This window comes from Tasmannia lanceolata, unplaced genomic scaffold (assembly GCF_043159265.1).
Source record: "Tasmannia lanceolata isolate RefF3 unplaced genomic scaffold, GAP_Taslan_0.1 ptg000037l, whole genome shotgun sequence".
NCBI classification, from domain to species: domain Eukaryota; kingdom Viridiplantae; phylum Streptophyta; class Magnoliopsida; order Canellales; family Winteraceae; genus Tasmannia; species Tasmannia lanceolata.
In genome coordinates this window covers 5768448-5784737 of record NW_027518714.1, presented here as the reverse complement: position 1 = coordinate 5784737, position 16290 = coordinate 5768448, and the positions used below count along the sequence as shown (strand labels likewise).

At 37.7% G+C, this 16290-nt stretch overlaps 1 protein-coding gene and 1 long non-coding RNA gene across 2 annotated transcripts; one reads left to right on the top strand and one right to left on the bottom strand.

Annotated features, from left to right (window-relative positions):
• Positions 1–1130: 1130 nt before the first annotated feature.
• On the top strand, positions 1131–10423 carry LOC143860419 (NAD(P)-binding Rossmann-fold superfamily protein). The gene is made up of 16 exons (XM_077371041.1): positions 1131–1269; positions 1962–2216; positions 2342–2503; positions 2652–2702; positions 3725–3859; positions 4104–4127; positions 4277–4388; positions 4923–5048; positions 5188–5237; positions 5772–5930; positions 6013–6108; positions 6209–6324; positions 6862–6985; positions 7789–7902; positions 8462–8542; positions 10046–10423. The coding sequence occupies exons 1-16, from the start codon at positions 1180–1182 to the stop codon at positions 10190–10192; spliced, it is 1842 nt and encodes a 613-aa protein (XP_077227156.1). The 5' UTR covers positions 1131–1179; the 3' UTR covers positions 10193–10423.
• A 2950-nt stretch (positions 10424–13373) lies between these two features.
• LOC143862457 (uncharacterized) lies at positions 13374–14334 on the bottom strand. Its single transcript, XR_013240313.1, has 2 exons — positions 13995–14334; positions 13374–13650 (listed from the first exon to the last, which is right to left on the bottom strand). It is a non-coding gene; the product is annotated as an uncharacterized LOC143862457 (long non-coding RNA).
• Between the last annotated feature and the right edge of the window lie 1956 nt (positions 14335–16290).

Below are 16290 nucleotides of genomic sequence, written 5' to 3'. Positions count from 1 at the left end.
TTTTAGTTCGGAGTGCCGATCTCGAACCGTTTAGAGATGGGAGGCTCTGCCAATTGACATGTTCAAAATCAACTTTGATGGGTTGAGTTTTGGAAACCCGGGCCCAGCCGAAGTTGGTGGATTGTGTCGGGATGCTTGTGGGGAAGTTCTATGGGCTTACTCCGGCCCTCTTGGTGTTTGTAATGCCTCGGAGGCCAAGGTGATGGCGGTTTATCGTGGCATAAAAAGGCTTGATAGAGGCAGCATGGATAACACTATTGTGAAGGGAGACTCCTGGAATGTGATTAGATGGTTGAAGGGGTTGGTGTCGCCTCCTTGGAGATTTTCTTCTATTTTTGATAAAATAGAAGATTTAATTGAGAGCTCATCTATTGTTTTCAATCATGTTTGGAGGTCCGCTAATGGGGAGGCAGACTCTTTGGCTAGGAGTGGGGTTAGGAGGTTGGACTTGGAGTGGTTTTACTTCCTTCCTCCTTGAGAATTGTATTGTGTATTTTTTTTCTTTTTGGTTTTTTGTTGTTTTTCTCTATTGTATTTTTGGTTGGGGTCCTCTCGGCCCTCTTCCTTTTTAATGAAATTATCTTGCCATTTCAAAAAAAAATAAAAAATAGTAGTGATTGGACGTAAAGACCCTTCTTATTTTGGATTTTGAGAAACGGTTATTAGTAAAAAAAAATGATTATTGGGCTTGAATTTTGAATACAATAATCTGTATTGGACTCACAATCGGTTCTAAAAATCCCAAACAAACGGGCCAAAGCAAAAGAAAATTACTAACAAATTCTTAAAACTAAGGCCCCGTTCGTTTCAGATTGTAACAACGGATGGTGAGGCCCAAAATTAGATTTCGGCATGATAATTCGAAATGCAGCAAACGATTTCCGCTCGCGCAAGGATAAGAATTGTTGCAGAGCACACCCTAAGTCCGTTTGTTTTGGATTTTGAGAATCAATTGTGAGTCCAAAACTGATTATCCGTTACACAATCGGTTCTTAAAATAAAATTAAAAAAACTCCTTAAATCAAAGTTTGGAATGATCTATTTTGCTGCATGGGCCACCAAAGACAGCAGATAAACGGTTTGGATCATTGAGCAAGTGGGCCCAACTTGCACTTTGTGCCTGTTGTCAATCATCGAATATGTTTCATAATCCAACAACTATGTGGCCCAAATTTGCTAATGCCTTCACATATCTATTGGCATTCCACCTTCTCTTCTGCTCTGATCTCAGTCCCCGAAATGGAGTGCTGTTGCTCCACCAACCTTCAGGTAATCTTTCGACACTTTACTTCTTTACTGTATCTCTTGCATCTAAATCGCTCTTAGACTGGAAAATGATTGCCTATATACAAGTACAACAAGCTATAGACGGAATGACAGATTTCAAAGTAGAGAGATGATTTTGAGAACTGGAAAAGTTGTTTTCTCCTTTCGTTTTCCCCTTTCCCTGCTTTCCCATGTGTTAGAAATGGTATCTTTGTTATGATTCTTTGTGGGTTATTTGGTTCTGTTGCTCTTCTCCACTTCAGTCCTCATTTATTACCTATCGAATGGTTTCTGACGTGGGTTCATGTTTTGATGATGCCAGAATTTGTCTCTATTTTTTCTTCTTATTTTCATGGTTTTTTATGCATTAGGAAAGGTAATTTGTTCTAATCTTGTTGTGCGTTTATTGGGGTGTGCTGTTCTGATCTGGGTTTATGTTTTGATGATGCCAGCAGAAGTAGTTTTATCCAAACATTTTTTTTTCGTGTCTCTTGAACTGTAAAATAAAGATGAAAGTGTAAAATCTATGTTAGGAATGCCTCTTACCACCCACTGGGTCCCAATCAAGAAAAGTGGGTTGTTTGCCGGAAAAAAAAATCAGATTGAATTAACATTGAATTTAAATTTTGATTGTTGTGAAAAAAATCTTGTTTTCCAGTCTTAACATTGTATAACTGGATTAACTGATGCTGCAGGGTTTTGCATCATCACCTGTTGATAGGAGGTTTTCTAGGAACATTTTACATCACAAGGTGCTATCCCTTCATTCTAAACAGTTTCTTCAACTTAATGACAGACTGCAACCTTCTCTTTACCGACGATCCTCATCTTTTGCTTCCTCAAGAAGTTCTAGAACATCCATATTTGCTGAATCTGGCAGGCAATCTTGGGACTTTGGTAGATTTTTTAGAACATTATATTTTTTCAATGGGCCTCCATCTCCTGCCAAGGTTGGTGACGAGTGCCTTACTATCCTGTATTTCATTTAAAAAGTTAACGATTCTTTTTTTTAGGTGAATGTTCTTAAGAGTTTCTTTTTTATGTGGTACCTGATGTTATATTTTCATATATGTAGTTTGTTGAATTTCTGATCGAAAAACTGTCGAGTCCAACATCCAGTGAACCGGTACAGAAAATGGAAACTTCTGATTTAGTCCTGGTAGCTGGAGCCACAGGTGGTGTAGGGCGAAGGGTAGTTGACATCTTACGCAAGAAAGGGTTGCCGGTCCGAGTACTGGTACTCTGCTATAACTCTGCAAGTTTCTTGATTTACTGCATCTGTAACATTGACAATATGTTGCTAAAATCTATCATCGACTTCTCGATTTTTCAACTTTCAGTTATATGACCTTTCATAAAGTTATTGACTTTGTACAAAAATTCAGGTCAGAAATGAAGAGAAAGCAAGAACCATGCTTGGTCCAGACATTGACATGGTGAGCCATATGTTGATCAAGCCGACAATGTTTATATGGAAAAAATTTCATATAAGTAGTGTATATTTAAATTCCAAAAACCTATGCTGTAACATTATTTTTAGATGACTTTTTGACTTTTGGGTTGAGTTTGGTTTTTATACCAGATGCTAACTCTAATGTATGGGCTAGATTTTTTATTTTTTTTTAATGTTTATTAGCTTCAATAATATCATTTACGAATATTAGACTAATTATAAAAAATTTAATCATAAAAAGTTTAATCATAAATGGATTTAACTAAGGAGTTAATGTACATAGGGAAAAAGTTCTTTTTCTATTTTATTTCTGCTATGTTTTCCTGCAGTGCTAATTATATGAAAACAAATGATCAACTTGTTTATTTTTTTTTGAAAACTTAGATTTTCAGCAATAGCTAGATTTCAAGAAAATAAAATGGAACAACCAAGGTACAGATAACTGAGAGTTGGAGTTAGATGTGGTCTTGAGATCGTAGCAGCAGTACCCATTGTTGGGAGTTGGTAATGGCTTTGAAAAGGGAGTGGGATTAATTAGCAGTAGTGGCTCCTTGATCAATATATTCGGGCTACTTAGCTCACAAGTTGTGTTAAAAGGTGCTCTAGCTTAGCTTCAAGGCTCTAAAGCAGTGTCTAGACTGATCCATGAATCCTGAGTGGGGCCTCATACTTTCATCTTTCTATAATGAATCTTGGTTAAATATTTCTAAATAATTATTTTTCTTGGATGAGGTCCTTAACCTGCACAGGTTTCCATCCCATGTCAGTAGCTTGCACTGACTACAGTCTTGTACTTATACAAATATGTAGTTTACATCTCTTCTAGTCATTTCTTGATCATTGTCATGTGAGATAGATTCTATAAGTTTAATTGGAGAAGTTGACCCTTTAGGATGAGGAATTAGTTTTTACCCATAGACTTGAAAGCACTATAAGTTTATGACTATCATATTATCTATAGACTTCATATTTTAAATTGTTCTTATAACCTTCGCTTTGTTTCAGATTGTTGGAGACATTACAAAGGAGAACACTTTAGCTCCTCAGTACTTCAAAGGAGTGAAGAAAGTCATTAATGCAGCTTCTGTCATTGTTGGTCCAAAGGAAGGGGATACTCCTGACAGAGCAAAATATAGCCAAGTATGAATTTGAACTTCCAAACTGATAAATTCTGTTAGTTTGCACAGGTTAAAGGGAGCTGAATTGTTTTGCTATTCTGAACCTTGATCCTTCAAAATGTTCTTTACTTACCCTTAAATTAGCTGTCATGTGTGATTCTTCTTGATTTTCTTGAACATTATAGAACTCTATTAATCATGTACCTTCAAGGTTGTTTTGTTCCTATTTCTTTACAGACATTAATGAATCTCCTGGTTTGGTACAGGGCATCAAATTCTTCGAACCAGAGGTGGTGAAATGATTTGCAGATATTTTATATCAAGAGTTTGATTCTTTCTTGAATAGATATATGATTTTGCACATCTCATTTATTTCATACTCTACCTTTGATTGTTCCTCATGACTAACTTGATTGTACCATTTGCTTTCTGAATGTAGATTAAAGGAGATTCACCTGAGATGGTAGAGTATATCGGGATGAGAAATTTGATCAATGCTGTAAGGAAGAGTGTGGGACTACGGGATGGAAAGTTGCTATTTGGATTTGAAGGTAATATTACCTTTAGTGCTCTTGGATGACGTTACTTACTTGATCTGACATTAACATGCAGCCCCTTGATTGATGAAATATGCCAAGTATATGAAAATTCCATGGGTTCTTAAGTTCCTAGAATTAAATCATATCCACACTATCACTTTGAAATGAGGAGAAGCCATTATTAGGAATCACATAACCTCCCCACCTTTCACCCCTAACTCCAACCTCTCACACATGCATGCTCACACACATGTGCATATGTTCATGCACATCAAGGATATTTTTACATTATAGTGATCCTTATATTAATACTTAAATTATTGGTCACCCCAATCATTTGATTGAGATGCTTTTCAGTTATTTCTCCAAATGTATTTTTATTGTATATGTTTGTAGTATGTCCGATTTCAGTTGTATTCTTGCAGAGTAAATGCTTCTAATAATTTTCTGGTGTGATTATTTAATAATCATGCTTTTGTATATGGTGTGATTATGTTATAATCATGATTACACCTCAATCTTTTCAGTAATGGTTTCTCTGTGTAGATAAGTCATCTAGGGAGCTGGTTTGGGGTGCTCTAGATGACGTAGTCATGGGAGGTGTTAGTGAAAGCGCATTTCAAATTGATCCAACTGCTGGCGAATTTGGTGGACCGGTTGGGCTGTTCAAAGGTTTATTCCTGTCAATCTTGCTATATACTTTTTGTTATGCATTTTCTTTTCGAGGTTCTTTAGTACACATGGGTTTTTATTGTTTCCCAAATAGATTCTAGCAACTTTCTTTTAATGCATTTCTGCTGGTGTTCTGCAGGAAGTGTTTCCACTGCAAACAATGGTGGCTTTACTAGTATCCGAACACGGGTAAAAATAAGACAGTTTTGTTAGTTCTTCATGGTTAATATGACCATATTCTTCTTTAGTATTCTACTTGGGATGTTAATTTTTATAATGTAGTTTTTCAGTTCTGATATGGTTAGTCTGTGCTGTCTTGCTCTAAAGATATGTTTCTTTTCTTTCCTATCAATTTTCATCCATTTGCGACCTAATCTATTTTTTGGAACATTCTAAAAGTAAATAAAGTATGCTATTTGGAGCACTGGGCAAAGGATGCAAGGAGCGAAGAGATAATTTATCCATTTTTTGCAATCCCCACTTCAAGCATGATTACCAGCAGCATTTTAGTGTTGTATTTGATTTACTGGAATGATACTAATTGTTCCTTGATACACCCTGTTAGAATATTACCTAATTGGTTTCAGCCTTTCTGGTGCATACATCTGCAAGATATCACCATCTCATATATCTTACTACTTTTCTCTACAAATGCTTTGCTATGAATTCCTTGAGATGGAATCAGAATCCCTTATATAAACTTTTTCGCTGTATATCTGCCAGAATTTTTCTGAGCCTGAGGATCTTTCTGCGTATGATGGTTTGGAACTGAGACTTAAAGGTGACGGTCGTCGGTATAAACTTATTGTTCGCACTAGCCCCAACTGGGATACTGTTGGGTATACTGCTAGCTTTGACACTGCGAAGGACCAATGGCAGACAGTAAGCGATAATGCCGATGTTCAATGTATTTTTGTTTTTAGTACCACCTTCCTTTTAATTATTTTTAATTTATTTGCATCAGATACGTCTGCTATTTTCTTCTTTGAGGCCTATATTTCGAGCACGAACTGTATTAGATGCTCTACCTTTTGATCCAAGCAATATCATATCATTGCAGGCATGTTTCTCCGTTCATTTTTCTTTTCCTTTTTATCATTATATTTTATGAATTTTTTACGCTTGTTTTTAAGCCATCAGCATTTTTTTTCTGTTTTCAGCTCATGTTCAGTAAGTTTGAATATGATGGGAAGCTCAACCCTACTTTTGTGGAAGGTGCATTTCAGCTTCCATTGGCACGTATTCGAGCTTACCTAAAAGATCCAATCACTCCCAGGTTTCACGTCTTCATATCTCATGAACTTATTGAATCTCTATGGAGTGTAGTTGTATGAAAGAAATTAAAGTGCTTGTCTAACCCATAGTTACCAGGGTGGGAAACGGAAACGAGAAATGAAACGTTAAACGGAAATGAGAAACGCATGAAAAAAATACAAGGGAAACGAGAAACGAGGAACAATAGAAAATCGTACGAGAAACGTCTTAGGAAATGATGTGTTTTTTCCGAAATGATGTTCGTAAGTTCCACACATGTTTCTTACACGTTTCATATGCGTTTTCTACGAGTGTTGCATACGTTTATTACTTGTTTATACATTATTTACATTAGTTTTCCATATGTTTCCCATGTGTTTCAGAAATATTTCTCCAATTTTGTATTATTTTGAAAACGTTTCCGAAACGTGTTTCCCTCATTTTAGGGGAAACGAGTTTCCCAACCGCTAGAAACGCATTTTAGGAGAACCGGGTTTCCCACCCGCCCAAGGAGTTTCCGGCAACTATGGTCTAACCTGCGTGATTGCATTACTTGCAGGTTTGTTCATGTGGGCTCTGCTGGGGTTACACGACCTGATAGGCCGGGACTTGATTTAAGTAAACAACCTCCCGCAGTGCGCTTGAATAAGGAGTTGGGCTTTATTCTCACATTCAAATTGAAGGTTTTGCACTATCGTTTTGCCTGATATATCTTTTGTTGAAAAGTGTTGCTTGTGTCGGATGACCTAGGACATCATCTCGAGGCTTGGTATTCAAAATATTCTCTTACAAATCTAATTAATTGCACGGCCACCTCATCTATATGTATTCGTTTTTAACAAATAATTTTTTTAAAAGAATAATGCAATTTTTTATGCTTGAAATTCAAAATATTCTATTTCGACCATTTTGTGATCTTTAAGGATAAGGGAGATGACTGTTACAAGAAACCAACTGGTCGTAAAGTGAACCTCTAATATCAAATGTGGCAAAGTCATTAGGCATACGTTAGATTAAACAAGAATGATAGGAAAGAGGTCATATGCTTTGGAGAATGATGAATTCAGAGGCAAACAGGCAAATGATAAAAATGAATAAAGTAAAACATTAACAAAGGTAAAGTCCCTCTTGTCATTGAGGTCCCATTTAATAACCATACCTGTACTGGTGAAACATTTTCAATTGGAATGGGAACCCAGGTTCCTTCAAATGAGCAGAAACTAGGAGGTACTACTGTTCCTAAACAATGCATGACCACACATGGGACTGAAAATAGCACTTAAGCATGACCGTAATATGATCATTGGGCACTACACAGTACACATCTATATATGTAAACCATATTCTATAATTTCACATTTTCTTTTATGGTTGGAACATGTATGCTAGACGGTCTCGCCTTTGGACTTGGTGAGCTAGATTAGCTAAGTGAATTACATGCATTAACCTCTTTTTCTATTTCTTATTTCGAAGTTTTCTACAACAGGGGGAGGATTTGTTACGGGTAAGTGGAATTCCATTTACAATAGTAAGGCCTTGTGCACTCACTGAAGAGCCTGCTGGTGCTGATCTCATTTTTGACCAGGGAGACAACATAACGGTATTCACATCAGTGTGAAATTTCTACATTCCTTTCATAGCTTTCTGCTGCGTCATTGTTTATTATTGCTAATATGTGGCATTTTAACCAAAGAACTTTCTATGCCAATGCCATTCAAAACTCAACTCAACTCAACTAAGCCTTTGTCCCAAACTAGTTGGGGTCGGCTAATGTCAATGCCATTCAAAAAAAATAAAAAATCCTTTGTCAATGTAAATGTTGATTCTTCACTTGCGGAGTGCAAGTGAGGGTGTGTTCGGCAACTATTCTTTTACGGGATTTTCCTCTTTTTTAGGGGTGGAGAATGACAAAAGCCAAAAAAATCTCAAAAATCATGTTCGGCTGCGTGACCCGCTAAGGTCTGTTCCAAAAATTTCTGCTACTTTTTCGACTAAAAAATAGGATTCCTCGAAGCGATAAATAACCGTTTCTAAAATTTCTCATCACTCCGTTTCCGCCCGATTCTTTAGGCGAGCATGAGAAGTGTTGCCGAACATGCCCTGATTGGTATACCCATGGTTTCTGACAAGAGCATTCTCAAATTATATGATGAGTGCAGGGGAAGATATCTAGAGAAGAGGTTGCTCGTATATGCGTTGCTGCTCTTGAAAGCCCATACGCCCGTGACAAGACATTTGAGGTTATAAAAATACTTTTGGGAAATATCATATTATTTGCATTATCTTGTTATGTATCGTAAGAAATGGAGTTAGTTTACTTGTTAAAAAGGTTAGTTTTGTCAAAGTTAATTGGATTGTACAAGCTTATTTGTGCTTTTGTTCATGTTGTTCACTAGATATACTTTAATAGCATTCATACCAACAAGGGACACTCATTACAGTCTTGCAGTCATGTGCTATGATTGTTTGGGAATGAATAATTCGGTATCTAATAAGTTGTGAAAATTTTCCTCTAATTCTTGTTTTCTTTTTCTTTTTTTTCCTTTTTTTTGTATAGGTTAATATTTTAATATATCATACATGTAGGAAATACTATAATTAAAACTAAATAGGGTACTTAAAGTCTTGCAGTCATGTGGTATGATTATATAGGAATGCAGAATTCTGTATTTAGTAAGTCATGATTTATTTATTTTTTTGTATAGGTTAATATTTTAATCTATCATGCAGGGAGTAAATTCTATCATTAAAGCTAAATAGGATACTTAAGTCACATTAAATACTTTGTGATTTAGTCCATGTCTAACTTCTAAATTAAAGTAAATGTTAGAGCCAAGTTTCTTTTTGATTGGATGACACTCCTATCTCAAATGATTGATACTCAAGTTATACTGTTGATACCTTTTTTTAAAGCAATTTTGAGATCTTATGTTGCTCTTCTTTTAGAAATTCCAAGATGTGATTCAGTAGCTTCTTTTTGTATCATTTATTTGTTGATCTATACATGTGCATGTTCAGATTTTGATGCGTAGTCTTCTTTTTTGGATAACTCTCCCATCTGTTGGTTGCTTTTAAGGGAAACTAGAAAAGCTACACATATTGGCTCGCTTTTTCTGTATTTGATATATCAGTTTTCCATGGTTTTGCACTGAGATTTGAAACAGTTGCAGTAATTAGCCTTCTCCCCGCCAGGGAATCAAATTGATTATTTTGGGAATACCCTGCCCAAGTTTCAAGGGACAAGGGAGAAAAATAAGAGGGGTACTTTTGTCAATTTAACCTAATAGAGGATGTCTATAACCTACTAGAAAGACAAAGTAATTTAGTTATTAAAAGATGGAACTGCAAATATAAGCCCGTTTTCCCTTAGTGCAACTGCTATCCTTTGCGGGCAATTTGGTGTTAAATCCTTCTTTTGTCGTAAAATGGGTGTAAAATTTGTTTTACGTCCATTTTACGGAGCCTAAAGAGAAAAAAAAAATACTGCAAAAGAAACACAACTGATGCTACAGAATGGGGAAGTTACAATGCATTTTATACTGGGGTACAAGCTTGTAGCTCAAATTAAGCACCGCTTATGTACAAAGTTCTCTGTTCTATGTGCTAGACTATGCTCTAGTATTGATGTAAAGAAAGTTACGATATATACAGAATGTTATAACACAAATGGAAAAACTGTTGCAATCTAGGCAGTGTGTGTGTGCAGAATTTTATTTGATTAAATATTTGAATTATGCTTGCAGGTTAAAAGTGTCATTCCATTTAGCGAACCATTCACAGTGGACCGTGAAAATCCTCCCCCTGAGAAGGACTACAACATATACTTCAAGACTTTGAAGGATGGAATTACAGGGAAAGAAGTATTGGAAGAGAGCCCTGTTCCCGTTTGAACCCAATAAATAATGATTTCCGCGTTGGATATCTTCACTCGTAAGTATAAAAAGAAAAATGGTTTATCTTCTCCATGTGAATTTTATCAGTGGGGTTCTTTAGTTCTAGAAAAAAAATGAGTATATTGTATATCTATAATGCTATAGTTCTTGATTTGAAGGCCATTGTAGAAAACGTCATGTATTCAGTATCACACGTTTATCATTAATGACAGGACAACTGTTGCATGAGTGTTTTAACTTACCTGAAAGTAGCCATGTTATGATTGAAATGGGTTGTTTGGCACATCTTAAGCAGAGCCAGAGTTCATTAGAGTACACTAGAAGGGATTCCACTGTCCATACACTCCTAGATATCTTTTCTAATCTGTTTCTTTCTTGATAGAAGCAAGGTAATATGCTAGATATATGACTTTCCAGTACTTAATTCCTTATATTTTCAGAATTTTTTGAGTTAGAAAAAGGGATTTGCTGGAATTCATTGTAATTAGTTAGGGCATGTGTGATGCATGTTTCAAAAAATAGGGGTGCAACTTTGGAGTCTAATGGCTGAAGGCATGCATAAAAGATCTAATAATATGTTGATGCGGCTCAAATCACTAAATGAGTGTGATTGGTCCAGATGCAGGGGTCCTTTTTGGGCCCAGCACAACGGGTTGATTCGACCTGTGTCCACAAGCAAAAGGTTAATGACCACCTGGAGTCCAAACTCTAGGAGAACCCTTTGACACTCAAGTCAGACCAAGGCACCAGTGAAAGGAGAGCTGACTAAAAGAGAGGCGAGGAGATCGCCGTGAGCTAGGAGCGGATACGCGCATCTGAGAGCGTGTTTAAAGGAGAAAATGTGCCTAGTTCATCTGGGTGCCTGGTGTGTATGATGGTGTTGGAGATGGAGAGATCCCTTTTTCCCATTCGAGCGGGGGGTTCCCCCTTTGAAGGCGGGAGTTCCGATTTTCCTAGGCACGATGTTGCAGTGACGTGAACCGCGTATATCACTGGAGATACCGGCGTGGTAGGTCATGCATGTACGATCATGAGGAATGGTGCGACATGATATGAGATCTAGTTCTCCAGGCGGTGACAGATCAACGGCTGGCAGGTACAAAATCTTTGCACATCGGAGGCAGGATCTAACACAGATGTTGGCGGTGACAGTGCGAGATAATGACAAGAAGTCAAGGAGTCCCATCTGGGAATGGCGCCAGATGGCTCGGGAAGTTTTCACTCGGGATTGAGGACTGGATTGCCTGGAGTCCGAAACGTTCTTGGGCGGGCGGGAGGGCCGTGAGGGGGCCGTGTGCTGCCTTGGCAGAGTGGCCCCATTGTGATGGTGGCACCCCCGTATATAGGTATATCACATTAGGGCCCGATTTTTACCCCCCAACATATGTAAAATAGCATGCTAGCCAGCTAGGCATGGTTTTTGGTTCATAGAAGATCCAAAGCAAGGGCTATGAAATGAATGGCTCGGATCAATCAAAGGTGGAGCCCTCATTGTATTACAATGCCGTCGAACTTCTTCCTTGTAGATCTCATGTTCACTTGAATACTAGGCTGACATTGTTAACTTACCACTTGAATATTAAGCTTTTGGAGAAAGGCATTATTTATCTTTTATACTTTAACACTCCCCCGCACGTGTGGCCTATTTGGCAAACACGTGGCACATGTGGTCCCACTTTGGGCCGACCATTGCATGTGGATTTTTGCCATCAGGGAGAAAGGCGTTATTTATCTTTTATACTTTAACAGACATGAATTTATTGAAGAAATCTGCTCAAGTTTTAGCATAAAATGCCACCCCCCATAAATTAATGGACTTGGATGGGAGCTATATTTGTGCCCTCTCGGCGTCCTTTCTTCCCGCTACCATCCGAACAAAATTACACGTTTTGGAAATGAGATGAGGGAGATTCCCCTAGAAGAAGTATTAGAATTTGCTATTTGGATCTAGGGTAAAAAAATTATTCTATTAAAAAGTTTAGAGAGTCCAACGAGGTAAAAAAATATTATACTGCCAACTCCATAAAACTTATAAAACTAGATTCAGATTTACTTACCCTTTTCATCCTCCCCCTCACTCCCATCCCATGCTCTCAACTCTCCATTTCCCGTCCATCTCTCACAACTGGCCCCACAAATATTTCACGGAATTTTTTTTTTATGGCCTCAGAGTAAAACGACCGAAATACCACTGAATTCCAATCTTATTTTGCGAGTTTGCAAATAAGTACATCATACGGAGCCGTTCAGCTGTAGGGAACATTTATCTAAGAAAAAGAATTCCGTGAAAAATGAGTTTCCACTGATTGGCTAACACATTTTCCAAAGAATTTTTCTTCCAAAATAGAAAATTCTCTCTGTTTCGTATTGCAAACAGGGGTGCAACTCGGGTCGATTTTTGGGAATTCAGGTTGAGCTTTTACCTTAATCTCGGGTCGGGTTCGGGTTGATTTCAATTAATGTTTTTACCAATAGCTCAACCCAGCCCGACCCGACCCAAGTTGCACCTCTAATTGCAATCCCACTAGACCTTGAAATTTTTTTTTTCAATGAAATAAAATATTTTCATGTAAATGTGCGGTATGATATGAACCGTTCATCAGGTGGGCTCCACTGGGGAGATGCCATATTAAAAAAGCATTTGCCCGTTGAATGTCTAGATCATTGTAATAATATGTCATTTTCTAACTGTCTGTTCGCGGGACCGATCAAACAGATTGGGATCGTCAAAGCAAATTGATTTCAGATCTTTGATCTACAGTAGGCCCCACAAAACGAGCAGCCTCCGATCACGATTACATCTTATGTGTGGGCCCTATGACTGAATCTCTTGAGGTAACAAAGTCAATAAATCATTCTATCCCGCATGTGGAGGATCGAGTGTTGTAGAACTCAGCGGCGAAAATGAAGGATAACATATCGCTTTATTATTCTTTACAGCTAAGAAGATTCCCAACAACACTCCCTTCCCTGAAATTTTGATCGTCATCTTCTTCCCCCTCCTCCACCGCAATTTCTTTGTCACCAAAAATACCCCCGTTGCCTCATACATTTTACGTAACTGCCATTCTCAAATTTCTCTCTTTCCACTTTATCCTAATTGCAATTGGACCACCCCATTTCTCCATCTCCAATGAAATCACCACACATTTCGTACTATAGAAAAGCAAGAGGAAGATTAGAAAATACGAAGTCATTGCAAAAACTTCTCTTTTGTAATTATGTAAAATGTATTTCACTAGTACAAATGTCAGCTCTAATTTCTAAAAAAAATTGTGTCAATTCACCTTCTAACTTTACAAAATCTGGGTTTAAGGGAAGCAAAAAACTAGGTACATTCTCGTAATATAATGCAAAGTCGAAGTATCTAACTGTAATTCTGATTTTCTTGTCGACTGGAATATTCAAACGTCAGATGGCCGGGACACCAAATTCTTACATGAACACCAAAACATCTGCCAAAACAAACACAAACATAGACCAAAATCAGATCAAATCAAAAGCTCAGGATAGTTATGTAACTCAAGGGCATTGAGCAGTTAGAACTCTTAAGAGCGTTTGAATGTCCCTCTCTCGTGTGTTCCGAGTTAGGGATGACCTCTTGTACCCATGAATGTAACATCTTTCTCCCTATTTAATAAACGGGTAGAGGTCTGTACCATGAATGTAACATCTTTCTCCTTATTTAATAAACAGGTAGAGGTCCTGGCCAAACCCAAACTTACCCCCAAAAAATAATGGTAGAAGAGAGATTCTTTGATCCTAAAAAGAAGAAATAAGCAAAGTTCTAATAGCAAACCTTGATTCTCCAGCGGCGCGTGTCATTAGCGATCCTGAGCTTTTCCACCATATCTTCCTCGGTGCATATACGCCCCGGAGAGTTTAAAAATGCGCCTCGCCGCACCGGGGGAGACCATAGCCCGCTCTGCTCATAATCAAAGTCGAATTCCGAAAGATCGGAGAATTTTCCAAGAAGGCGATCGGAGACGGATTTTGGGACTATTTGGATCTTTTGAGTGGAAGACTGAGATTGGGGAGATGGGGTTTCAGAGATGGGCATTGCTGAGAAGAATTTGGAAGAGAATGAGAAGAAAAAGGGTGAGAGGGGTGAGATTGAGAAAATAAAAAGGATCGGTGAATTTAAATGGTGGGCAATGAATGATGACAACGACGTGTATGGCGCTATACAATCATGGGAAATGGACGTGGGTCGCATAATTACATGGTTTCTTAGCCGTTAGATTTAGAGACTTTATTTAGAGGAAGCCTTCTATATGCTGTTTTATTTAAAGGCATTAGATTTAGGTACTTATTATAGGAAGCTTTGTATTTACTGTTCTATTAAAAGAAGGCCCCGTTGGAAGCGGAATCTATTTTGCAAATTGGAGTGAAATACTCATTTCGTCTTTCCATTTCAAAACGGTTCCATTTTTAAGTTTACTGTTTTCTCCTTCTAATTTCTAAAGATGGGTTTGAATTTGAATAGACATGAAATAGAAATTGGTGGTCTTCCTTTTGTTTTGGAGAGTTTCGTGGAAAGATAAGATGAAGTGGACATAACTAGCCATAGAAACCTTCTATGGAGAAGCTAGAAAGGTGGTTTTGGTCCCCTTATACTCCTCACGGCCAAGTCACTTTCATGATCAATGGTAAAAGGCATTTTTGGGTCCCACAGACGGGCATAGGGAAATCAAGACTGAATGAACATCCCATGTATAAGATAAAGGAGTACAAAAATCAATGGTTTAGCTTTTCTTGGTGGGACCCTAAATGAGGCTTAATGGATCAAGGGCTTATGATTATCCGATTAAGGTGAGCTAAGGCCGACGAGTCAAATGACCATAGTGGGCTCGTAGTAGTTCATGTGCTTCAGCTGAGTGCAAAGCAATTTCATAGCCATGGTATCGGTGAAGCATGTGCTTAAGCTAAGGCCGTGTTTGTTTTGGATTTTGAGAATCAATTATGGGTCCAAAATATTATTGTACTCAAAATTAAACGTGACTTCTTCTAACAAGGTGCCCATCCCGAAATTACATGATCGAACCCAAATTTGTTTGGGATTTTGTTGGTTTGGCTCTTAGGCAAGTTACGAGCAACGTCTCTTTCCCATCCTTTTACACCCATAACCAACCAAGTCATATAGGTTGCATCGTTCTTGCTTGTTTCGATGAATACTATCCAAAAAATACATTTCTTTGTTGGACAATCTAATTTCAAAAAGTTTTTGCAGATCACTGATCAACTCCTTTTTTTCACCAGAATATCCATTTGTAATTTTGTAGGTCCCCCAATTGGATTGATTAGATCTTTTGGGTGCATTTGGACAAGCGGAATCAGAGCTTGATTTGTATCCTATTCTGATTCCAACGTTCGAAAAAATGGATGAAGTGATGAAGGAGTGCAGAAATGACACCAGGGTTGGGTCGAATTCAAGGGAAACTGCTGAAATCTCTCTCTCTCTCTCTCTCTCTCTCTAATAGGTGGTATTCAGATTCCACGCCCATTGAAATGAAATTTTAATTGAAATTTTCTGAATTAATTTTTTTATTTTCACTTTCCCCATTCCATTTCTAAGGTAAAAGGAATAGGAATCGGATTTGAATATTGATTCTGATTCCTGATTCCGGTAATCCAAACGCAGCCTCTCTGTTTATACCACATTACACGTTTTCAGTGTATTTTTGTAGAGGGCCTAATACCTAAAAAGCAGTAGGGAAAATGTATAAAAAAACTCTCTCATGGAACTATCTGAACCCTCTAATCTGATGAGATTTGTCCTATGAATCTAGACTGTTACAGTTTTATTTGTTAACCGGCCAATGAATATCAACCCTTTATTTTTATGTCATGGCCTCCACAGTGAAAGCCACCGAATTGAATGGCTGAGTTCATCAACGAGGTAGCCCACTTGTACTTTTTGCCTGCCACTAATTATATTTTCTTACTAAAATGCATGTGCACTTGCCTTTATAAATATATAAGAGTCTAAGGCTCTGTTCACCTTATCAGAGTCTAAATTTCTGAAAGACAAGGGGGCACTCTCCCAAGTCCCAATTAAATAAATGCGTCAAAACGAATTGGGCGATGATATTCTC

Bases quoted from the DNA above. Each gene is read 5' to 3' on its own strand.
- LOC143860419 (XM_077371041.1), top strand. From the start codon at position 1,180: ATGCCTTCACATATCTATTGGCATTCCACCTTCTCTTCTGCTCTGATC. The intron at 1,270-1,961 runs GTAATCTTTCGA...CTGATGCTGCAG, and splicing joins GTTGCTCCACCAACCTTCAG to GGTTTTGCATCATCACCTGT. The intron at 6,325-6,861 runs GTTTCACGTCTT...CATTACTTGCAG, and splicing joins AAAGATCCAATCACTCCCAG to GTTTGTTCATGTGGGCTCTG.